Genomic DNA, 26741 nt, shown 5'->3' on the forward strand with positions numbered 1-26741 from the left:
AACCTCAAGATTCTTCCAACATTCAAAACCCCCCAAGAGAATAGGTACAATAACATGGATATATCCTACAACTATCAAAACCGATTTGGAATATATTTTCTAATTTAAAGAAGAAAAAAGGCAACTATTGTTTTTCTATTTGGCACAAAACTCATGGTAGCAAGAGGGCCCAGGATAGCTTGTCAAACCACCTACATGTCTTCACGAAAGACCATTTCTTTCACTAGGGCCTGTTTGGGGCCGTCGTAGTGCTATGTGGATAGAGTCATCCGGACAGTTATTTTATGATGATTACTATTGTCATGATAGTGGCTATTTGTGTTTGGTAGTGACTCTGACTATCTAAATAAGCATGTTTGAATAGTGATCTCAGATGTTCTGATGACACAAATTAGCATTCCATGAATTACTGATAAAATGTGTAGATTATTTTTTTTAATAATTAAGTTACATTAATAATGTATTATTAAAACTTACTAATCTAAGATTCTAAAAACTCAAACAGTAGATGGCTAAGATCACTTACCCATGTGATTTTTAGGCTACCACATATTCATAATGGTATTCACCTTTTGAAGGTATGGATTGCCATTAAAAACGCCAACTGTAGATGAGTTGTCACAATCTAGCCAAAAGAGGAGTGTCCAACTCTAATGGTTGGGCTACCCTGCTGGACAGGTTGGATGACACGTACACATCAGGGTGGGGCCCACGCACAATCCTTGTAATTATAGACTTCCAAACGAAACAACTTCTAGAAGTAGAGTTCCCTGCCTCTGAGGTAACTCGCAATCTAACGCATCACCACCCATTAGAACACACGTGCAGAGATTATCCTATGATTTGAACCGTCCATATTCTCATTACTACCATAAATAAGCTATTATCCAATAATCACGATTAGGTGTTAATCCTAATCATCGATTTTTAGAGCTGAATAGAAGCCATTAAAAGTTTTCCTCTCATTGTTCAAAGTCAGTCAATAGTCACAATCATCCGTTTGCATATTTACTTTGGCCTATATTGCACACAATACACAAACATGGACGGTTCTGATCATCATAAAACTTAGCATGTGGGCATCATTAGGTGGCGATATACGCTGATGGTTAGATGATTTGAATCGTCTTTATTCTATTTACTATCATAAATAAGCTATTATCGTGTAATCATTCCTTAATGATGGTCCTCAACTACAATTTTTAGAGTTGAGTGTGAGCCATTGAAATTTTCTTTTCATTGTCCCAAATTCATCTAAAGATTCTTTAATGATGGTCCTCAACTTCAATTTTTAGAGTTGAATGTGAACCATTGAAATTTTCTTTTTATTGTCCCGAATTCATCTAAAGATAGTGGTGGTACCAATCACCCTTCCAGAGCAAGTTTCAAAATGTGGCCTGCATGGCACATTCTTCTTTTTTTTTTCACACGGACGGTTCCAATCATCGGTACCCTCGGCGTTTAGGCATCAATGGATGGTGACAAACGTTTGATCTTCAATTGCGACGGTTTGCGACGGAGGCCAAACGAACTCTCATCTCTTAAATAATTGTACTCCTTTCTCAGACCCAACTATTTTATTTTTATTTTTTTTTAAAAGATAACGGATCTATATTAGATCAGAAAGGATTAAAAACGCAGGGAGAGTAAACCCGTTGAGGTAGCGGGAAGACTACTCACCTAAAAAGGAAAAATGGGAAACATCATTAGAGGCCCATTCTACTATTAGATAAATCACCCTCTTAAGAAGGGACTCCGCCGAGTTAGAGGTATCCCTGAAGCACCTCCCATTTCTTTCTTCCCATACGGACTGCGAGACAACTAGAAGCGCCATTCTCCATATTTACGTTGTTTCCTACTATAGCACCTTGCCAGGCATTAAGCAGCCGATCGGTAGAGTCTCGAAAGGACCAATACAAGCCAAAGAGGGACAGAATTGTTGGCTAGATCTGATTGACGAACGGCAATGAATGAACAGATGGTCTATAGATTCTTCGTTTGCCATACAACACAGGAAGACATTCGTGATTGGCATGCCGCTTTTTCTCAAGTTATCAATTGTCAGGACCACCTTCATACCAACTAGCCAACCAAATGCCGCAATTTTTGGAGGAACTTTAGTTTTCCACACTCGCCCTTTTAAGTTCTCAGATTTGGTAGAGGATTCGCTGCCAACTTTACCGAAAACGTGTTGGATTTATCTAGTTTCCATACTAGGGTGTCCTCGCTATTCTGATCCAATTTACAATTATTTATGCGGCTTAGGAGAGCCAAATATTCTTCAATCTCCCAGTCCTGGAGGTCTCTTCTACACGTAAGATTCCAAACGATTTCATTCCCTTCAACTGAATAACAGTCCACTACTTTGATGGATCACTTCGGGGCTAAACAGAATAGGTTCGGAAATTCTTCTTTGAGGATAGCTTCTCCTATCCAGACATCTTCCCAGAAACGAATTTTCTTTCCGTCTCCTAGAACAATACCAATACCTTTTAGAACCTCATTTTTTACGGATAGCACATCTCTCCATAGCGCTGATGCTCTGTACCAAGACGAGTCCTTAGTCCACCAACCACCCTCCAAGCGGCCATACTTACTTTTAACTAGGCTGTTCCACAGAGTCCCATTCTTAGTCCCAAGCCTCCAAGTCCATTTACCTAGGAGGGCTCGATTCATTCTTTTGAGATCCTTCACCCCTGCTCCACCATCTTTCCATTCCTTACACACCTCCTTCCAATTCACCAGATGAAATTTCATCTTATCTCCTTCCCTTGCCATAAGAAATCTCGTCTTAGTCTTTCTAGAGTTGTTAATGTCAATGGTGGGCATTTGAATAGGGACATGAAATATAAAGGCAAATTTGAGAGTGCCGCTTTAATCAAAGTGAGACGCCCATCCAAAGACAGGTATCTGCATTTCCATCTTGCTAGGTACTTTTCAAACCTACCAATAATCTTATCCCATACGGATATTGGAGGCTTGCCTATACCTAACGGGAGCCCCACAAACGTGGTCGGGAATTTTTCCATTGGGCAATCAAAATAATTCGCGAAAACCTATGTCTCTCTATCCTCCATATTCACTCCAAACATCTTAGACTTTTCCAAATTTACCTTAAGGCCCGAAACTGCCTCAAAACACAAAATAGTGGTACGCAGGCTGGTCACTTTTTCTTGGTCTACTTCACAAAATAGAAGTGTATCATCTGCAAACTAAATATGGGAGATCGATGTATCCATTCCTTTCACTGTAAGACCACTGATGGTTCCATCATCCTAACCTTTTCTCAACATTCTGCATAAGGCCACCCCAACAATGAGAAAGAGAAAAGGAGATAACAGATCATCTTGGCAAAGGCCCCTTGAACTGCTAAAAAAGACTTTCGGGGATCCATTTAAAAGAATCAAAAAATAAGTTGAGCCCACACATTCCCTCATTCACCCTTTCCATTTAGCTCCAAATCTCATATGATGTAACATATAACTGCAAGAAGCCCCAGTTTATGTGATCATACGCCTTCTCTAGATCAAGCTTACATAGAAGACCCTTAGAGCTAGACTTGTGACTCGAGTCCAAACATTCGAACGCAATGAGGGCACTATCTATAATTTGTCTTCCCGAAATGAATGCACTTTGGTCCTTAGATATGATCTTTCCCATCGCCCCTCTCAACCGGGAGGCCAGAACTTCTGCTAAAATCTTATAGGGCCCACCAAGTAAACTGATTGGTCTGAACTCTTTCCAGGATTCCACTCCCGAAAATTTAGGAATGAGAGCTACAAAGGAGGCCCCAAGATCCTTAGAGATCCGCCCACGGTCGAAAAATTCATTAATGAAATCCATGACATCTTCCTTTAAAATGTTCCAAAAAGTTTGGAAGAAGATTATTGGAAAGCCATCAGGCCCAGGGGCCTTGTCAACACATAGGGAGTCCACCGCACCTTTCACTTCTTCTATCGAGAAATGGGACTCAAGCGCTTTGGAGTCCTCTTCTGAAATGTGGTCGATATCAAGATGGTCTAGATTTGGCTTGGGCCAAGCTTCTCCCTGAAGGAGTTTGCTGAAGTACTGTATTGCATCTTTTGAGATTTTATGTAGCATCCCAATTCATATAGCCAATTAAACGCACCTAGACGTATACATACCTACCTCGCAAGTAATACGTTGAAAATTTAAACGTAATGAATCGGTTAAGATGATAAAAGCAAGTACAGGTAATGTATCAGATAATCAAAATATGCAGTGAAAGCTTAATAGGCCACGTAGAATTATCCATTACGAGAATATAAGATTTCGTGACATCCCCCATGAGTTTAGAACAATCGAGATTATGGATTGATGGAAACATGTTTACGCGAAATTTGCGCAGTTTAACTCAAATTCCAAGTCCTAGAAAATCTCAATTGATCCTAATACCCTGATCAAGCAAGGGACCGATACTTAGCAGGATTACGAATTGATACCAGTAAATCCTCTGTACTGCGCAGGCAAAGGAACCGTGTATCGGCCACAAACCCACTACAACCATCTATTCATATTACCTCGACATAGGAAATAGGGAATCCTTAGAGGCATAGCAAATGGCTTGTATAATGGAAGTACTAAATTTCGGGGGCGAAATTATGTTTAAGGGGAGTAGATTGTAACGCCCCAAACATTTCAATACCCGAGTATTGAAAGTTCTCGAGCGTTACCAAGAAATTAACTAATATATGCGATACAAACCCAACTATCCTAACCTTACAGCCATTACCTGACACGGATTTAATCATTGGGAATGACCTCCATTCTATAGATCAAGCCATCTGAACGTTGATTTCAAAATAAGACCCTCCATCACGTGATTTGACATAAGTACTTTCCCTTGAATGAAATGACGAATAACTCCCTATCCATAATGATTTAGATATACGTTCTTTTGTAAGAATCGCTTAGAAACGTACCTATAACTATTTGGAGCCATTAGATTTCCCAAAACTCACGGATCAGCAATAATTACGAAAATGTCAATAACATAGACCCTTGAATTCCAAAACACATAGTTCCCATGATCCGTTGCATGTAAAATTTTATATCATTCCTAGATATCATAAATTAACGGTACACGTCGAATTTCAGCACTTAGATCATTGTATACGTGGCCCAATCGACAGATCAGCCCCTTAACCATCGATTTAGGTGTCCATCAAAGGTCAGGGGTAATCTTAGTAGGATATTCCCCTTCATCGATGTCTATATGATCTTATGAACTGGTTAGATGACAAATAAACATCACTGAAGGGCCTAAAAAGGGTTTCAACGGTAGAAACCATGGTAACCCTTGTTTCATGTGATATGGCCCATCTGATCTTTGGATATGCTTCAATTTTGGGCTCCACCCCTTAAATTAGATGGAAACACAGATGGGCGGTGTAGATTTCCCAGAAGAATCATAGTGGACCCCACTTGACGACCTACGAGTGCACTAGTAGGTGTGCACTCACGTCACGACACACCTAGAATCGGGTCAAACTGAATTTGACCCCATAACTTCCATCGAATCCTCCCTTCTTTCACTCCTTTCCCAGCGGACGGATGGCATCCGTTTTGCACGACTGGTGGGCCACCTCTGCGATCATCCACGACAATTTGAATCGTCTATTAGATGCGTCCCTCACCCACAACCTTAGAACATGACGGATTGCACCCCGAAACAGAAGGGGCTGTGTGCGCTATCCGACCGAGCTAAACATCACCCAGAAAACGTGCGACAGATCAGGGACATTGCACGTCCTTACACCGGTAAACCGGCCCAATCTAGGCCGTCCAAAACCAAGGATCAGAGAGTCCGACCCCACCCTAGTCGTCCGAAGGAAGGAAGGACGAGCAGAGGTTGTCGTTTCTCACCAAACTTCTTGTGCCAAAGCACAACACCGAGAATTTCTTTTGCATGTTAAGCGAAACCAAAAATCTCGCATGCAAGATCTCCGAAAAGTTCGAAAGATGTGATCAGCTGTGGGCCAGGGATCGTCAGATGATGATCCCTAAACATCCAGAGATAGAAATTCAAATTAGAAACAGGTGTGGAAAACACCCTACCAGTAGAACAACAACCGTCTGTTCGATCAGAAAATGAGAGACAGAAACAGGGGCCAGGTATTCAAAGAGAAATCAAGGATGTTCATCTGATGGATTTGCATCAAAGAAGCCTTCCCAAAGAACCGATCGTAGTAGGAATAGCGTGTGGTGATGATCTCGATTCCCTTAAACCGGTCGATTGCGAAATCCATGCGCAAAAACAAAGCGCGGAAACAAACAGGCCACCCGACTTCAAACTCTTGTTTCACGCAAGACCGATTGCACCTGCGTACGCAGAAAGTTCTGGAATTCCAAGGCCTTATAAATACATCCCTCCCTCTAGGGGACGCTCACGACGGAGAGAAGAAAAACGTGAGAGAGGAGGGAACAGTGGCCAGCCTTGCTAGACATGGCAACAAGGAAGAAAGAAGAAAAAGAAAAAGAAAAAGAAAGAAAGAAAGAAAGGAAAAGAAAGGAAAGAAGAAGAGAGAGAAAGGAAAGGAAAGAGAGAGAGAGAGGGAGAGAGAGAGAGAGAGAGAGGGAGAGATTGTGTGTTGAGTCGACTCGCCGAGTCCCAGGACTGAGTCAGGGCCAGGTTCGAGTCAGTACTAAGAACCTTGGTGAGGAGCGTTCATCAGATGGAGTTATAGGATTAACGAGCTACGTTAAATGAGGTAAATTATGTAAATACCTAATGTCTCGATTCAAGTTTTACTGAAATAGTAATTATTCAAGCCCTATACCTGGGCCATAAATATAACCCTAGATTTCGTCCTAACCTAGTAAACCTTGTAGATCTTATAACATAGGATAAGATTGAATGTGAAGGAGTGTGCAGGAACACCTAGAATTGGATGAGGACAGTTCGATTTTAAAGGTGAGGGTATTATCCTTTAAGCTTACATTAATTTAAGTTGTTATATTTATCATATCTTTTACATGCCTTCATGTTATTTTATCTTGCATTTTACATGCCTTCATATTACTTTAAATTTTCCCTGCAATTATATGTTTTGCCATCAATTATTTTCCTTTTGGGATTATAGTATAATGTTGCTTACAAGTGATATTTATGAATTTATGTGAGGCGACGAATACAAGCCTTGCCCTTACCTTATCAAATTTATTTGAGTTAGCCCTGCCGCTCGTCTCTTTATTTGAGTTGGCCCTGCCACTCGTCTCTATATTTGAGTTGGCCTTGCCACTCGTCTCTTTATTTGAGTTGGCCCTGCCACTCGTCTCTTATTTGAGTTGGCCCTTGCCACTCTCCTTATTATTTGAGTTGTCCATTGCCACTCTTCTATTTATTGAGTTAGCCATTGCTACTCTTCTTTTATTAAGTTGATCATTATCACTCTCCTCTATATTATGTTGGCCATTGTCACTTTTTGAGTTGACCATTGTTACTCTTCTCTTTATTATATTGGCCTTGTGCTATCCATCTTTAAGGCTTGGACATGTGTCTTGATATTTCAAAACCTCCATGATTCAGTTTACATTCTCTATAAGTGCAAGTGATGTGTTAAGCAAGGTATCTCATATCGGTACCGATTGGCGTAACGGTGCCCTCCGATACCGATACGGATATGGGGGTGTAACGGCGATACAGGAGCGTAATATCCCGTAACGGTGCAATTTTATTTTTTATTTTTTTTTGCCAAAAAAATATGAAAAAAATGGATTAAATATGGAATATTCTACGCATTCCAAATATACATTCATTTATAAATTGGAACATGTTTATCGTGGTGTAACTGTCCACTCTTTGGTGAGAAGTTGTATCGGACTATTTGATTAATTTTTGAACCAAGTAACCTAAATTTGACTACAAAATTCATATATTTAATTTTCTAAATATCTAATGTATATACTTAACAATTTGATATCATTTCTCCCAATAGTTCTTTAAAAAAATGAAATTCAGGTAAGATAGGTTTGCCAATTTGGGGCTGACTTGGAGGACCAATCTATGCCCCAAATCAGCCTCAAATTCATGCAATTTATTGCCATTATCCCACTTACGAATTGGTGGACATTTATTGGATAGTGAATCATGAAAAAAATCAAAAGGCCCTATTTTAAAAAATAAAAGTCCACAAATTAACAATTAAAACTATTCAAACAATTTGATTTTAGCATTGTGAGTTAGCAATTGTAGTCCATAATTTAATTGGTAAATTTTAAGTTAATATATGTCTCGTGTACAATTTTTTAAGGGCTCGAATTAGGCAGGACTCGAATTGTGAAGTGTAGCACACGTGTCAAAGTTTTTTGGGCCCCACCCATGATGAATGTGTTATATCCACACCGTCCATCCATTTTGCCAAATAATTTTAGGGCATGAGCCCAAAAATGAGGCAGATCCAAAGCTCAAGTGGACTGCACCATAAGAAACAACAATAATTAAACGTTCACCATTAAAAATTTATTGGGGGCTACAAAAGTTTTAGATCAAGCTGACATGTGTGTTTTCCCTTCATCCACGTCAGTGTGACCCAATTAATAGGTTAGATTGAAAATAAACATTACAGTGGACCCTAAGAAATTTTTAATGGTGAGCATTTTATAAACCACTGTTTCCTATGGTGTGGTCTACCTGAGATTTGGATATTACTAATTTTTTGGATCCTGACCTAAAATGACGTGGCAAAATGGACGGACAACAGGGATAAAATATATACATCATGGTGGGGCCCACTCGGGTCTGATCATGAGGTATGTGTTATATCTAAACCATCCATTCATTTGACGAGCTCGTCTTAAGGCTTGACACAAAGAATAATACAGATCTAATTATCAAGTGGACCACACTGCAAAAAGCAGTGGGGGATTGAACATCTACCATTGAAACCCTTCTTGGGATCACAGAAGTTTTGGATCAATATGAAATTTGTTTTTCTTCTTCATTTAGGTCTTTTTGACCTTATGAACAGATTGGATGGAAAATAAATGTTATGGTGGGCCCTACGAATTGTTTAATGGTGAAAATCATTATCTCCGCTACTATTTTTGGTGGGGTCCAAACGATCTTTGGATATAATTCATTTTTTGGGTAGTGCTCTAAAATGATCTCTAAAAATAGATGAACGGTGTAGATATAATAAATACATCACTGTGGAGCCCATGTAACTTTGATCTCCTTTGAACCGTTCGTACAACTCGAAGCTCAAGGAGTGTCAGCGCTCGTCTTAGCATGACACGTACCTACAGTAGCTAGCTGGTGTGTGGTACACCTGCAAATAAAAAAAGAAGGGAGAGAGAGGGAAACCGAAAAGAAAAAAAGAGGGAAAGAGGAGAGAGAGATAGAGAGAGAAGAAGGCCACGGCGGCCGCAGCCGCAACTGCCTGAGAAGAAGAAGAAGAGGAAGAAGAAGAAGAAGAAGATGAAGGAGAAGAAGAAGAAAAGAAAGAAAAAAAGGTAAGTTTTTTTTACCTTTTTTTTCCCTAATTTTCAAGGCCCGTAACAGCCGTTACGGTCACAGAATCGGGGGGGTGCCCGTTTCGACCCCGTATCGCGTAACGAAGTCAACCGTTACCATTACGTATCGGTCGATACGGCCGTATTGTAACGGATATGTGACACCTTGGTGTTAAGATGTATCACGACTAGTGACTCAATATTTATCATGGACGTAATGCGTTACGGGTAGCGGCCCTCTTGGTCGGCACATAATTCCGTGGGTTGGTTGGCGTGGTGCACAATCGATGTAGGTAAATCATCATGCGTGCTACATCACTTTTTCAGGATTAGATGTCGCAAATAGTCGCTCCATGAACACATCGTGTTACGTAAATCCCCCAACCGCGTGTTGTGTTGCCTTGAGATGTTCGCGTAAATCCACGTTAGCGTTGGTCATGCCAGCGAATATCCGTAGTTATGAGATGCAGGTCGAGCCGGGTTTTTCTACGAATCGTGTTCCACATTGTAATGATCACTATGTATAATGAGCCGCACACACTTTGCTAGGCATGCATCTCATGTAGGTTGTTTGCACGTACTGATATCTCATTTATTAGTGGAGTACAAGACATATCAGAACCCTTACATTTATGAATCTCTTGAATTATTGTTAATCTTAAAGAATAACCATCACTATGAGTAGGGCATTGACCCTCTCCCAACCGTACATATCATGCAAGTGACGTACAAATTGAAGACCTAGTGAACAATCTTCCTAAGGAAGATTATGTCGAAAGAATAAGAAGACGGTTTTATGATTTAGTTTTATACTTCCGCTGCGAACTCAATAAATGTAATAAGATCCCATTGAGAAGACATTTGATTATTCTTTTTTACTCTGATGAAATATAATTAATACAGTTGATTTTATTCATGTGAATGTTACCTTCATAAATGTATCTGGATGTGATCCAAATGTAAAAAAAAATACGGTGGGATTTTCAAAAGCATCCAATTTATACATCATTAACACCCGGTTTTCTCGGGCACGAGTACTCTGGCCATGAAAATTCGGGATGTTACATTTTATCTCTATCCTCTATTCAAACACCATTCACAACAATGCTGCTAATTTTGTTCATTCTGGCTCACGCAATAGCTAAATTGGGAAAGAATCTGGTATTTTTATCTCCTTTAATCCATTTGCATCGTGATTTTTGCCTCCATGAGATCTCATCTTCGAGCATCCTTGCTGAATAATCCTAGATCAGCTGGACTCTTCTGTTCCAATCTGTTGTGGTCATAGGGACATCTTCAAATTTTAAATCCATGGCTTGTAGCTCTGAGAGGATTTCTTTTGTTTCCAATTCCCTTTTCCGAAGTTCCACTACTTTCCAATCCTTTATCTTTGCTTTGAGAAGTCTCAGCTTGCAGCAAAGCCTAAAGCCAGCATAGCCATCTACTTTAAGCCCCTCCCACCAGTCTTTGATGAGTTAGTGAAAGCCTTTAATTCTCAGCCAAGCAAAATCGAATCTAAACAGCTTCTAACCCCAATTTGGATTGTCTGCTGAGAGAATCAGCGGGCTGTGATCTGAGGTGGGTCTCGAAAGGACAGACTGAGACACGAGCAAAAACACTTCAAGCCAATCAACTGAGATCAGGAATTTGTCCAATCTAGACATCATCGGGTTCACTCATTGGTTTGACCATGTGAATCTGGAACCGACCAAGGGAAGATCCAGAAGTTCTTGATCTTCAATCCAATTCGAAAAACAGCGCATAGTAGCAGTGACTTTCCCCCCGTTAGATTTCTCTTCGGCATATCTGATAATGTTGAAATCCCCTCCCAAACACCAAGGCCCTTCAAAATTCTGACAAGCTTCCTTCAGTTCTTCCCAGAAGACGCTTCTTTTATCCTCCTAATTTGGGCCATAAACAGAGGTGATAAGGCATCTAAAATTAGAACATACCTCCGTTAGGATAACCGAAACTGAGAACTCTCCTTTCCAACTTTGCTCCATGGCCCAAACTGACGACTTCCATGCCTGCACAATACCTCCCGCACTTCCTTTTGTGTCTACAGTTACCCATCCCACATCTTTTTCCTTCCACAGAGGGCCCATCAGTTTGTCATTGAATTTTTTAACCTTTGTTTCCTGCAGACATCACATCTGCCTTACTTCTGCCACATATATCTTTGAGGATTCTTCTCTTCTGTTTTGATCCCACCCCTCTGACATTCCATGACAGCATCTTCATTTAGGAAACATAACTACCCCTTAGTCCTTTCTTGCCACTTCCCATGTAGACACCACTGGCCAGATTGGGGTTGGATATTAGACTTTGAAGTTCCCTGCTGCTTCTTGATTTGAGTGCTAGTTTCCTTAGGGATCTAGCTTGTATCAAAGGTCTGCCACGAGACTCGATACACTGGACGAGGGCTATATAGTCCTCTAGATGATCGCCAAACGATAGGCCAATGGCTCTTCCGAATTGTCTCATAGCATCTCTGATCCATCTTTTCTTCTGGATTATGTTGACCAAGTTCGCCCTTTTAGCTTCCATCTCCGCCATTGGAACTTGTTCATCATACATAACTTCGTTGGCTCCTCCCATCCGAATCTGCAGAGGCTCTACTACTATAACTTCTTCCCTGATTTGCTCCTGGAATAGCGTAACCAAAGCTTGATCTGACATGGCATCTCTGGAAGCCAGGGAACGGAACGACGAAAGGGAAGTCGTACATTCCGAGGACCAAGAGTGACCATCTACCTGGTAGTCGACGAAATTCTCTCCAATCATCAGACAATCTGCTTCGAGGAGATCTACTGACGATTCCATGGGAAACAAATCTTGCGAGGCTTGCGGAGGCAGGGTAATCTTCCAAGATGGGGATTCCCTTACTGGAACCGCGAACTCTAAGGGAGAGATTTCTCTGTCTGATACCCGTGGAATCATTTGACGCTCGATATGAGGGATTGCGTTAAGAGAGAGGTCAAGATTAAGAGTGGCTCGGATCGACGGATCGAAGGCACCCGACTCGGACCCGAAAAGGCTACCGGATCCCACACCATCGATAAGTCGTCACATGTGGCTACCGAATCTGGACCCAAAAAGGCTATCGGATCCCGCGCCTTTGGTAAGTCATCACACGTGGCTACAGAGCTGCCACGCGTGCCAAAGCTGTGATAGTCTGACGGGCAACATCAGCATCAGCCGATACAGCATTCCTTGGGAGGATACGTGGCGTCGGCTCAACCGCCCACGTGTGCTGGGGAGAGAGAGACATGCTTTTTGAGACGGGATGCATGTCGCCATCCGACGAAGGGTGGACACATGTCACGCGATCCGCTTGAAGACTGACGAACTCGACATCTCCTCCAACCAGGTCGAGACACATGGGTCTCGAAAGAACCGATGCTCCCACAGTATACGATTGGTGAATTCCTTCCACTGCCTCTCTTGCCACGACTGTCGATGACGCTACCCCTCTAAAACTCCAGAGATCACCCCAGCGTGCGATTGAAGAGTCTTTTGCCTACATTTGGATCGGCAAGAAGAGGTTTTTGTCAGCTACAATGACTTGAATATATGAAGGTACTGACTCTCCCTTCCTCCTCCTTACCCTAACCCTTATGACCCCCATTTCCTCACCCTGCTTCGTCCCAATTCAATGAAGCTCCCTAGCCGATTTGCTGCTGTAAGGAAGAAATCTTCGTACCAAAGTTCGAGAGGAACCGACCAGATCAGCATCCATACGGCTTCTGTTCCGAACGTTGAAAATTCCTCCCAGCTTAGGATCCTGATCACTGGGCCATCTTTGTGCAGTGCCCCTGCCATTATCAGAAGGTCCGGATTCACTCCGGGGCACAATCTGATCCATAGCTCGCTGAAACCTATGGGTCTAATGGTAAAGGTCTCTGGCGGGAGTGAACAACATTCATCTAACCAGCGTCTCACTTGGGTGATCATTGTGCCTACTCTGGTGATCGCCACAACCGAGTCTCGAAGGGCCTCGCTAGATTGCTTAATCGTATCATGATTAATATGGATCGAGATGTCTTCCCCTTCCTTTGCCATCTCCAACCCTTTCCCAAATTCCATCTTACCGCTACTACAGACTGTGAGTACTGCAGCTTCTTTTGGTATGATTCCCTCTTTGGATTTGGTAAGCACTTCTTTGTAGGATGTTAATCCCTTCTGGAAAATGAGATCTAGACTTGTATGATTCTGCTTCACTGAAGTATTCATCGATCTTTTTTGTCGTCCTCCAAGTTTATGCTTCAGTTCTGATCTGAATCTGGCCTTCTGGACAAGCAACGTAACTCCCCCAAAACTTTCGCGATGAAGGGTCCGAATGGCCCTGAAGAGTTCGTCGTCTGAACTCATTCTTACCAACCCAAATCCCCTGTAAGCCCCACTTTCTTTGTTCCTAGGTATAACCACATCCATCACCGTTCCTGCTCTACCGAATACTCTTGAATAGTTGATGGGTAGCCATCCCGCAGGGAAGCCCTTTATGTATAACGTCGGGTAACTTGCAACATCCCTTACAAACTGCTTCCCTTTCCCTTTCCACCTCGAAACGTTAATCCAAACTCCTCTTCCCCCCTACAAAGCAGATTGTGTATCTTCTACCCCCTCTTTTTCTCGTGCTCCTTTGAACCCATCTTCACCCGTCCCCTCCTCTATCGTCCCTGCTCTCCGATGAACTTCGGAGTGCATCGCCGACATCAGCAGCTAACTTTATCTCTTAACAGAAAGGAAAGGAGAGAGATAATGCCACATTTAAAGAAGGCAAAAGACATGAAAATAATGTTATTGAGATGATCTTGCTGTTTGCATAGTGGACTAGCAAGCCAGACATAAAATAGTATGTGCTGATTGTGTTATTTCTATGTGCATGTGGCTATGATGTGCACAAAACGGGCCCTAAAGGATACTTTGGTAATCATTAAAATTTTAACCTAATTTTATTCTTTAAAAATGAATAACTTTATCGCACAAGAGAAAAGGTCCAACAAGATTGGGGCCCCTACTAAACAACCTATCATAAGCCAATTAAAATCCATGGAAAGAAACACTGCATCTGCTGATGTCTATACGTCTTGGATTGGAAGCTCCATCTAGCTGCAACATGGACAGGCAAATTCCACAATGGCAAGATTCCTTCTGCAAAATTGTTTGTCAAAGCTTGGAAAGAAATATGTCTGCCCCGAGATCGAGTTCCTTTAAGGCAGACATGCAGCGGTAACTGACGGTTCGCGTGGACACGTGGAACTGGAGTATCAGGAAACGTATAGAGTTTCATGGAACTTTAGACTCTAATAAGCAGAGTTCTAGGAACTCAGTTATGCTGTTTATTTGACAACTCGTTCCATGAATTCAAGTTGCGGAGCTTGGATGACAAGTTGGTGGTGAGAATAAAGGAAAGAAGCCCTTCCTCGTTTAGGCGAGATGGAACCCTTTTCAACAGGAGAAACATCCCACCTTTTGGCAAAACCTAAAATCTAGCCATTTATAAAGAATCTTCTTCCATCAAACTGAACTGGACAGTACTAAACACTGGAACTCAAGACATCCATGGAAGACAGATATTTAAGTGGAGAGTTCCCATTCATCCAGACGTAAGGGCCTCATGTGGTAGTGTGACTGGCCCGCTGCTAGAAACTAGACACTCTACCTACAAGAGGTTCCACCAAAGTTTCAACTCATATAGCAGGTACGCTTCCCTGAGAGCACAGCCTTGGGAAGCATGATGACAATATGACAATATAACTTCCATTGTCCATTAGGAGTAGAGTCACTATCATTGTGTTGATGGGCCAATCCATGTCTACGGAGAGACCTTTTGAATTAGTGAACAATCAATAGTTTCAATTAAGGGAATCGCAAATTAGGTGGCATGGCATTCAACAAGGTTATTACATGCCATCTCACAAAGACTACACGAAAGGGTGGGCTAAATCAGATGATCCCAGCCCTTTGAGTGTGGGTTCATTTTCTCACCACCATCTGTTTTTATATACCATAGATTGGATAATTAGCATCATCAAAACCAAAGTGTTATAGAATTATTCCTACTGAGTAGATGTTTCAAAATGATGGTTGGACCTATTTTACTCTCTGCTTGGTCTTGACTGTCCATTTTTCATGCCATTGATCAGATGATTCATCTGCGTGATTTTTGCAACAAGACATGTCCCTAGTAGCATGAATGAATGGACAGTCCACAACGATGACAGGCTGTCGAACAGGCACTGATAGTATCCCCAAGAAGGTGGAGACATTAGCATTATACATATAAGTATACATGTGCAAGAAAAGAACTAACTTGGTGCTTGGATTTGCAAGGAAGAAACCGTTGTTGGATTGCCTTCCAGTCATTGTTATATTCCATCAAACCCATTGCTAATAATCTGCCACATACCAAAAGTTAGAACATAACAATACCAGACCAATTCAACTAGATTAAAACTACATTGTCATTAGGAATTATGCATTCTAACGTCATTAACAGAAAAATCATACATAATAAATTGTAATAACAGATAGTTAAAGTCATTGACAGAAAAATCTAAAACCACAAATGAATCTCTTTAACAATCCTTTAAATCCCATAAAGTTGCATCATTGCATGTGGCTTCAAAAGTCTCCATGTGATTAGAGAAAAAATTTATCAGTTAAGTTGCACATTAGTTTCTCAATTCATATAAAATATCATCAGGATTCGTGTGAAAAGGTTCTGGCCAAATTTTGATGCTAGCTGCTTGTTCTGAAAATATCAATGGATTAAAATGGTTGTGATGTAAGTGGCAACAAGGTCAACAAAGTAAGATCCGTATAACCAACCCAACAACTAAAACAGAAGGTCCGTCCTTAAGAAGAATTTAGCAAAGTGAGACAGCTAATAGAAAATTATGTACACCAAGGGGATACTTGTAAGGAAGAAAACACCAAAACCGGAGGACAAGGGATATGAAAAATCGGCTAAATGCTATTAGAATCAAACATCAGCATCATCACAACTTTGCCCCGGCTACTTGGGTCAGCTTTACATGTTGAGCATGAAACCCTCCCTCCTTCAGCCTCCCTCTCCCCCCTCCATCATCATCGTCATCATTGACATCTTAGTCGTTTTCACTGGTGCCGCTGCCACAACATCATCATCATGGCCTTGTCCCAGCTATTTGAGATCAGCTTCATAGATCTTGTTTTGGCTTTACATGCAAGTAAATGCATTAGCTAATGGGTAATTCTAGATTGTAACTATCTCTAAACAACGTATGACATGTTTAGTCAATAAATGAAATATCGCGATGCTTTTTTTTTTTTTGGAAAGATACCAATTTTATTAGAGCAGGGCCAAGAAGCAACATATTAACAGCAGTTATATACAGCAAATAGTACATCTACGCACAGGACCCAGGCCAAAATGGCTCAGGTAAAAAGGCAAAAATTTACAGATCAGCCCAGTCTGGTCGAGCAAGGGAAACTTCTTTTAAGAAAGAATTTTGTGCTGCCCATTCAATAACCAAACTTTTCGCCTTGCAAAAAACACCTTCCACACTTCCCGAGGAATTGTTAAAACACCGTTTACTCCTTTCCTTTCATATTTCACATATTCTAGCAAGCAAAGCTAGGCGCCATACGCACATCCCAACCTTGCCAATTCTGCCTCGATGCCATGCCCATAAAGGTTCGGGGAAGGATTTTGGCATCACCCGTGAGGCTCCAAACAAAGATAAGAAATTATCCCAAATTCCCCTTGCAAATGTACAATGAATGATGAGATGGTCCACCGATTCACCCTCCTTCCAACAGAGAGCACATGCATTTACCATGGTCATACCTCGTTTGTGAAGGTTCTCAATAGTAAGGATCTTGTTCCAAACTACCAACCACGCAAAGACCACAACCTTCTTTGGTGCACCACATGACCAGACAGATGTGGGGGGTCGTCCCTCAGATGTTGTCCAGAGAGCAGCGAATAAAAGTATTTAACTTAAAGAGTTGAATTTTTCTAATGACCACGTCATCCAATCCCTCTCCTAACTCAGCTCAATCCTCGAAAGCTTCTCCAAAAGAGAGAGAATCACAGCCTCTTCTTCCTTCAAACTCCTTTTGCATGAGGGAGTTCACATGCCTGAAGAGCCTAGCCAAAAGAAGCAACTAGCGCGACCGATATCTCTAGGCTCAAAGAAACTAGGGCTAGGCAAGGGAATAACTCCTTTAAGGGTCGACCCCGGAACCAAATATCTTCGCAGAATCCTAGACACTACCCATCCCCCATGGAGAAAGACAACCCCCTCTTGAAGCTACCTTCCAACTCTACTATGGCCTTCCACATCCGCATGGCCTTATACAATGTGGGTTTGTTAGGCCACCAACCCAAATCCTTGACCCCATATTTTATGATGATTATTTCTTTCCAAAGACTCATTTCCTCACTGAATCTTCATAGCCATTTACCAAGGAAAAGTTTGTTGACAGATACCAATTGCCTAATCCCCACCCCTCCTCTACTTTTCGGGTGACACACATCTTTCCACCTCATCAAATGAAATTTCCTCTTGCCTTCAGCACCTCTCCAAAGAAAATCACTTATGAGTTTCTCCGGCTTTTTTATCACCCCCATATGACATTTGAATAGAGAGAAAAGGTATTACAATAAGTTTGAGAGGACGGCATTTATCAAAACGAGCCTTCCCTGCATATAGAGATTACATCAAGGTATTCCGTATTGGTAACAGTGGCCCTAACGGTCACCACCATTACCGATACGGGTATTGGCTGTAACGGTTGATATGGGGGCGTAACGACTGTTACGACCACCGTAATGGTTGAAAATTTTCTTTTGCCCGAAAAATTCTTTAAAAAAATATTTAGAAAATCAAGAATAATGTAAATATTCCAAATATGTATTCATTTTTTTTATTTTGAACATGTTTATGGTAGTGTAACGGTCCACTCTTTGGTGAGAGTGTTGTACGGACTGTCTAGTGAATTTGTGAACATGATTATATACATATATACATACATACATACATATATATATATATCTAATGTTTACACATCATAATAAAGCATTAAAACTATAAATAAGAAAAATTGCATAAATAGTACTTTTTCATATTTTTTTAAAAAATAAAGGCCATCGGAGCTTCTATTCACTCAAATCACTTCAATATATGATTTTAATATTAAAAATTATAGTAAGTGTAGTCAAAATCTATTGTAAAATGATCTAGAAGAGTTTTTGAAATGACAAAAGTATTGGTGGGGGGGGGGGATTTTTAAGGGGTAACGGTCGCTATGCCCCGTAACGGCCAATATGGTCCTAGAAAATCAACTGCCCTGTTTCACCCCCGTATCGCATAACGGTAATGGCCATTACCTATACGTATTGGCCTTTATGGGCGCATCGTAACAGATACGAAACACCTTGGATTACATCGCTACCAAGAAGATAGTGCCTTCTAAAATATTTCAATTACTCGATCCCATTGACATTTCGAAAGCTTCCCAATTCATAGTGGGAGCCCCAAGTAAGTAGAAGGAAAAGAGCCCTATCTACAACCAAAAACTACGGCCAACTTCTCTAAAAATTCAAAGAAAATGCCAATACCTAACATCTCACATTTTAAAGGATGCACCTTTAACCCTGAAACTGCCTCAAAACAACAGATAATCTCGCTCAAGCTATCCATGTGGTCTTCATTGGCATCACACATGAGAAGGGTATCATCTGTAAACTGGAGATGCCAAACTTGGACACCTCCCTTATAGATCCTAGAGTTGCTTATGGTGCCTAAAGAGACTCCTTTCTCCAACATCCTACTCAGTGTTTCCACCACCACCACGAAGAGAAGCGGTGACAAGGGATCACCCAGTCTTAATCCTCTAAATGACTTAAAGAAGCCCTTCGGCGATCCGTTGACTGGAACCAAGAATCAAGCCAAACTTACACATGTACATTCAATTTCTCCACTTCGCCCCAAAACCAAGCCGTCCAAACATCTAGCCCAGAAACTCCCACTCCACATGATCATATGCCTTTTCCAAATCAAGCTTGTAAACTACATTGGCGCATCCTTCCTTGAGTGGCGAGTCCAAGCATTCATGAGCTATCAAAGCACTATCTGGTATCTATATGCCTTGCCCAAAAGCACTTTGAAACTTGGATATGATCTTCCCAAGAACTAGCTTGAGTTGTTCCGCCAGAATTTTAGCTAAAATCTTGTACGGGGTCCCCAGCAAATTTATTGGTCGAAAGTCCTTCAAACAATCTGCTCCCTCCTCCTTGCCCAAGTCATCCCACAATTCTTGTATATCACCTTGATCCAAGGCATATGGCACTCCCATCATGGAGACATTTGTTGGACGGCATCAACAAATCCTTAGTTACAACCCCTCAAAAATAGAAAATCCAATATCAGGCCGGAATCACATATGCATAATACATAGGAAGGTGAAAGAGACAGTTGGTTACCTCTTCGCTCCCTTTTTTAATTGGCACTAAAGGTTAACTTATTTAAGAGATGAAAAAGGAATCCAACAATGGGAAGTTGTTTCCAGTGAATTGGGCTACTGTCAAAACATGCCTCATCATATCTCCTGCCATTTCTTGGCAATGCAGAAAGCTTGAACCTTCTTTCTCAACCTTTTCAAAATAAATCAGGTATTTTTTCAGCAGAGACAGTGAACTTTATCAAATAATGATCAAGAGGCCTACGCTTATTATCGTAGTACAGAAAGTATAAAAGAAGGGGTGTATCTGTTAAACAGAGTGGTGCAAATATCATTGAATAAATTTACAGCTATGGTGTCACTATCTGATTCTCAATTCACAGCATAATGAAGTACGCCAACAGTGATATGTAGAGAATTTTTCCTAGTAATAATGTACACTGCAACTATTATTTGCAAGCAGGCAAGGTACAATGTTCCAAGTAATTTGGGCATTCTCCTATTTCATATCATTTAGACTTTTTTGGTTTTTACAGCTAAGGTGTCACCAATGTTGTCATGTGCGACTACATATGCGCATATCCATATGCAAACCACATATGTGATCATGGCATATGCGATCATGGCACATATGCGATCGCATATGTGGCATATGCGAAAATATGCGATTGCATATGCGATGTATGCGATTGCATATTGGCCATGGCACATTGAATTTTTTATTTATATTTTTTTTGCAAAAAAAAACATTTTGCCTATAAAAAGGCTTCCAAATCTCCTCCATTTATCAATATTCTCACTCCAAAACTCTCTTACTCTATTTTTCTCTTACATTTCTTAATTGCAAGTGGTCTTAATCTCTCTCTCTCTCTTGTATTTCGTACTAATAAGTGATCTTAATCTCTCTCTACTACATTCCCTCTCTTGGAAGTTGGAAGATCAAGATTCAAGCACTTTCAAGTTTCAAGGAAGATAGCTTGTTGATTTTCTACAATAATAAATAAATAGCTTGTTGATTTTGTTGTTACTTCTTGTTAACTATATTGTTAAATGCAGATGACTTGATGTTTAATTCATTGTTTAATTGATTTTAACTCTCTTAAATGCATTTTAAATATGTAAAATTAGTTATCTATTAACTTAGAAAAGTTCTCCTTACTTTCTTTTAACATTTTTTTGAATTTTTCCTTATTTTATATATATATATATATATATATATATATATATATATATATATATATATATATATATATATATATATTATTTTTATTTTTTTGTAATAAAAAATATAAAAACATGCGGTCGCATATGCGATTGTGTGATCGCATATGCGCATAGGCACATGCAATCGCACATGATCGCATATGCGATTCGACAACATTGGGTGTCACTATCTGATTCTCAATTCATAGAATACATAATGAAGTACGCCACCAATAATATGTAGAGAATTTTTCCAAGTAATAATGTACACTGAACCAGTGTTTTAAATATCAACGATATCATCCGATATATCCCACAATATATCTTGTATCCCACCTGTGCAATATGAAATGCACAGGTAGTGCCGATATATCCCACTTATTCAATCCAGTGAGCATTTTCGATTTCCAATCCATGTTTTTGTTGTAAATCACGTTAAACTAGTGTCAAATTGTTACAAATCTATTTTCCATGAAAAATCATAGATTTGAAACTTCGATTTCGAGATTTAGGGGAGATGGGCCAAGTTGCTGAAAATTGAGAAAAATCGAAATTTCTCAATTTCTCATAAATCAGTTGCAAATCTTTATATATAAACACAAAACTAAACATGTAACCTGATCTAGTGATTCTTCTTTTGCTCTTGAATGTATTGCTTGTGTTTCCATACATGTCTTCTTACATTTATAACTTATATGAATAGACTTTAAATATACTTACATCAGTTCAGTTGGAAAGCGCATATATTAGGACCCCATACAAAGGAACCCCTATTATGTGCAATTTTTTTGTAATGTTTTGATTTCTAAGTGTGTATTGATGTCTTTTTCAACAATCTCTGAAGTTCCATTGAAAAAATTAACCAATTTCCCAATATTCTCATGTTTCCCAACAACGGTGATAGGTTACACGACACAAATAACCAATATGTATCCGTATCCCAAGGTTACGATACATTATGCGATAACGATATTAAAAACATTGACTGCAACTAATATTTGCAGGCAGGCAAGGTTCAATGTTCCAAGTAATTTGGGCATTTTCCTATTTCATATCCCCCTTAAACTCAGCACATATCATGTCCATGATATGATACACCTCCATTAACCTGCCCTGACTATTAATAAATCACATGGTTGAAGCTAACAGCAAATGGCAGCCCAACTACAAACATGAACAAATGCATGTAAAATGCCAAATCTAGTAAACAAAAGCCATCAAACTGGGACAGCAAGGAAGGATGTATAGAACTCACTCATCCTCTGCATCAGTGAAAAGCACCCGATTAGCAAGAGATGCCTGGGGAGGCTTATGAGGAAACAACGCCGAATTGAACAGTGGGAAAAACCTCCGCGCTAGCTTGACAATGTCCTTTGGGACAAGAGCAACTGACTGCTTGGTACTTTCTACAAGCAACGCAGCCAAAGTCTTCTTAGGTTTTTGTGCTTGATCAGTGGGAGCAGCTTCTTTCAAAGCTTCATTATTAGCTTCCTCAACAGAGGGACTTAAACTAGGAAGCGGGAAAAGAGGTTCTTTCTCAAAATGGGTACTGCTGTAGACAGCTTCCACATGACACTGCTTATGCACTTCTACGGCTGTTGAAACGGGCAAACCAAGGCAGACTATCCAAAAGTTAAACCCATCGGTGATTAATCACTAGAAAATAGATGATCGATGCTAAGTTCTATTTAGGGGGTGTTTGGAAGTTTAGCTGAATCAAATCGCAATAAATCGACCGAACAAAGAAGAAATGACACAATAACCATTTACTCATTTCAAGTCTAAATGGAAACATGTGGAATTGCAATTAGGGGTTTGGTTGTTGTCATGGGTTCAAACGGTGGCCCCCACTATCTGCATTTCCTCTTCACTAAATTGATTTATTGCAATTCAATCAATTGAGCATCCAAATGGATCCCTCTGCCACCTACCCATCGAAACATCAGCCACATATCTCCTGACCAAGCTAAGCGGTGATACATCAAGAACGGACCTTACAGGACCGTTAATTACAGGCATCCAGATAGAACCTTCAGAACTTCGATGCGGACCCATAGAATCCAATTGGGTCCCTCGCGACTGAGGCAAGTTATCAAACACCGATGTGTGCACATATGGAGGCTGAAAGCAAACATCCGGGTATGGAATTTTCCTCCAGGCTAAAGCCTCATTGCGTGTGTGGCTCATCTCCAGAATCAGCTTTTCAACGCCATTTGCAACATGCTGCCGAGACTGGTCGAGGACACTGAGAGAGTATACCTGGATAAGAAGCTGCACGTGCTCATGTATCAGACAATACAGCTCGCCGATCTGGGCGGCTGTGAAGCCCATCATCTGATCGGGCTGAAGAAGCCGAGGGCAGCGCTCGAAAGCATTGAAGGGCAGCAACGGGGGATGCAGTGCAGGCAGGACCTGCCCGTTCGAGACAGACGGCAACAGAGGGCGCAGAGGCACATTCGCCTGCCCCAGAAACTTCTTATTCTTCTTCTTGCTCCTGGCGGAGGCCTTCCGCCGCCGCTTTTGGCGGGTCTCAGGCTGCCGCTCGCCTCCACCACCATCACTCTCCAGCGCCTCCTCGATCTCAATCTCGAAATCGGCGTCGTTCTCCTCATCGTCGTCCCCAACGACACAGGTGCTCCCATTACCTTCAGGACCGCCACTGCCATCAGCATCGCCGTTCAGCACCGCGGTGAGAAATTTCCGGTATTCCTCTTCATCACCGGCATTGTAAAAATCATCCTCATCGTCCGTCTCCTGGAGGAATGTCTCCAGCTCGTCGAGCGTGGAATTGGCGAGGGAGTACCGAGCCCTGGTACGCCTGCAGATCGCATCTTCGGTGCCATCGCCATCTCGATGCTCCACCGTTGTTTTGGTAGCCTGCCCTAGAGAGCTTTCTTTGGTCTGCATTACGGTTTCGGTTTCTTCTTCATCTTCGATGGCGGGGGATGTGGGCCGTTGATTCTGAGGAGGGTTGATCGGAACGGGCGGTTGGGATTTGGGTTGGGCGGAGTGCTCGTTTTCGGAACTGAGGCTGGAAGAAGCTTCGGGAGAGAGCGTTTGGTGGGAGAGAGGGTTGAAATCTTCATCGTCTTCTTCGTCTTCTTCTTCGACGGTGGATTTCTGATCGGTGAGAAGCCGGGCCCCTGTTGCGGGCCGTGGGCCCGACGGGGATGCTGACGTCATTGGAGTGAGAGAGCGGGAGGGAGGAATTTTCAGAGGCCGGTGTCGGAGTCGGAGTTTTGGGGAAAAAGGAAGAACGGAGGGCGTTTGGTGGAAATCGCGGGAGACGATTCGCACGAGGGGTAATTGCAAGGGAAGCGGGTTGCGTGGTGTGCCACACATCACCTAGGTCCGTGATGTGTTGACGTCACCAAGTTTTGTGGACCCCACCCTAATGTATGTGTTCTATCCACACCGTCCATCCATCCTACGACATCATTTTAGTGCATGGGCCTAAAAATATGGCAGATCCAAAGCTTAAGGGGACAACAAAGTAATGTGAACATTGGTAGCCACGATTGAAACGTTCCTAGGGTCTAAAAGGTTTTTATTTGACAAGTCAAACATACGAAAAACATAAAAATCAACTTAATCCAAAACTTATATGGTTGAGAAAGTTTTTAACGGTAGATATTGACTCCCCATTATTTTTTGTAATTGATCTACTGCAGCTCTGGTTCTGTATCATTTTTGGGCTCACATCTTAAAATGATGTCACATAGTAGATGGACGGTGTAGATAGAACAGATACATTACGATGGGCACAAGGAACCCGGCGACACCAACACACCAGGAGGTCGGTGGTGTGCTGCACACCACGCGATTCGCTTCCACGAGAAGGTGAGTTTTTCGATGCTACGGGAGAGCACAACGCCAGATACGCGGGAATGGAGAATGGACGAGGAGTGCCGGGAGGGAAACGGATTGGCTGCTCACTCCCACCAGCCTGGTGGCTAATGGTCGGTGATCGGTGGGCCCCACCATGACGTGTGCTTTTCATCCATGCCGTTCATCTATTTTTGCAGATCATTTTAGTACTCTAGTGCTTGATCCCTAAGATGAGAGGGATATAAACCCCAGGTGGTGGACCACACTACAAAAAACAATAGTGATTGGATATCCACCGTTAAAATCCTCCTAATTCCCACTGTATTGTTTATTGGACATCCAATTTATTAGTCCCAAAAACCTAGGTGAAGGGAAAAAAACAAAGATGAGCTTGATCCAAAACTTTTATAGTCCCCCGAAAAAATTTAACTATTGACTTTCATTCAACTATGTTCCTGTAATATAGTCCACTTGAAATTGGAATATACCTGATTTTTTTATCTTGTATCATAAAATGATTTAGAAAAATAGCCGAACAACATAGATGAAACACATGCATTATGGTGGAGCCTACAGAGCACCAACCATCAGCCACTGGCTAGTGGCAGGGAGTAGCCAATCCATTTCCTGCCCGGAGATCGGAATGTGTGGTCCACCTCGATGTATTTGTTTCAAGGAAGCGGATTGGCTGGTGTGCCGCACACCAGCTATATTGATGTAGGTACGTGTCGTGTGAAGATGAGCCGAGAAGCTCCTTTATCCGAGTTGTACGAACGGCTCAAAGGAGATCAAAGTTACATGGCCCCACAATGATATATTTACTATATCTACACTGTTCATCTACTTTAATAAATCATTTTAAAACATTATACAAAAAATGAATCATATCCAAAGATCAGCTGGATCGCGCCATAAATAGCAGCGGAGATTATGATTTTCAACATTAAAACATTCGTAGGGCCGATCATAACGTTTATTTTCCATCCAATCGGTTCATAAGATCACAAAGACTTGGATGAAGAAGAAAAACAAATTTTATATTGATCTAAAACTTTTATAACCCAAAAAGGGTTTCAATGGTAGACGTTCAATCCCCACTGCTTTTTGCATTGTGGTCCACTTGATAGTTAGATTTGTCTTATTTTTCATCTCAAGCCTTAAGACAAGCTCGCAGAATGGATAGACGGTTTTGATATAACACATACCTCATAATCCGACCCACATAATTTGTTGACGTCAATACACCAACTATAGAACTGCTAGAGGTGTACACCAACTGGACTAGCTCAATTAACTCGCTCCACTCGGCCCGAAAAATCTCGACTCGGCTCGACTCGGAACTGAGTGCAGTCCGTGACGAGCCATTTCTTCAGCTCAAAACTAAGTTCGGACCGAGTTTAAACAGGTCCCAGTTCAACCCAACTCGGTCCGAAACTCGACTCGACCTAGCACAACTCGGCTCGACCCAACCATTATATATATATATATATATATATATATATATATATATACCCTAATCATTTGAACTTACTAAAGTGTAACGCCCCAAACTTTTCGATGCTCGAGCGTCGAAAAGTCCTCGAGCGTTACCAAGAAGAGTAGCACGATCTATGCATGTGTACAATACAAATCTCACCATTCTTACCTTACACCTACACCGGGACATTAATCTAACCATCGGAAGTGACGCCCATTCATAAAACCCTTAAACTAGCAATAAGTATAATAACACTGTTGATATAGACCCGTGATCACATGGTTCCCACAACTAGTTGGACATGAAA

At 41.3% G+C, this 26741-nt stretch overlaps 1 protein-coding gene across 2 annotated transcripts in view; it reads right to left on the reverse strand.

The window, feature by feature from the left end:
- Nucleotides 1-24414, reverse strand: part of LOC131257997 (uncharacterized) — a 45903-nt gene extending 21489 nt beyond the window's left edge. Inside the window, exons 1-3 of one of the 2 annotated variants that reach the window (XM_058259019.1) lie at nt 23061-24414; nt 22385-22724; nt 15791-15875 (exon numbers count right to left, since the gene is read on the reverse strand). In XM_058259019.1, the coding sequence (XP_058115002.1) occupies nt 15791-15875; nt 22385-22724; nt 23061-24312 (1677 nt within the window). In that variant the 5' untranslated portion in view covers nt 24313-24414. Of the gene's footprint in view, nt 1-15790; nt 15876-22384; nt 22752-23060 lie in introns of both variants that reach the window. The other variant, XM_058259018.1, reaches the window with a different exon arrangement.
- Between the last annotated feature and the right edge of the window lie 2327 nt (nt 24415-26741).

Source organism: Magnolia sinica, chromosome 10 (genome assembly GCF_029962835.1).
Source record: "Magnolia sinica isolate HGM2019 chromosome 10, MsV1, whole genome shotgun sequence".
NCBI lineage: Eukaryota > Viridiplantae > Streptophyta > Magnoliopsida > Magnoliales > Magnoliaceae > Magnolia > Magnolia sinica.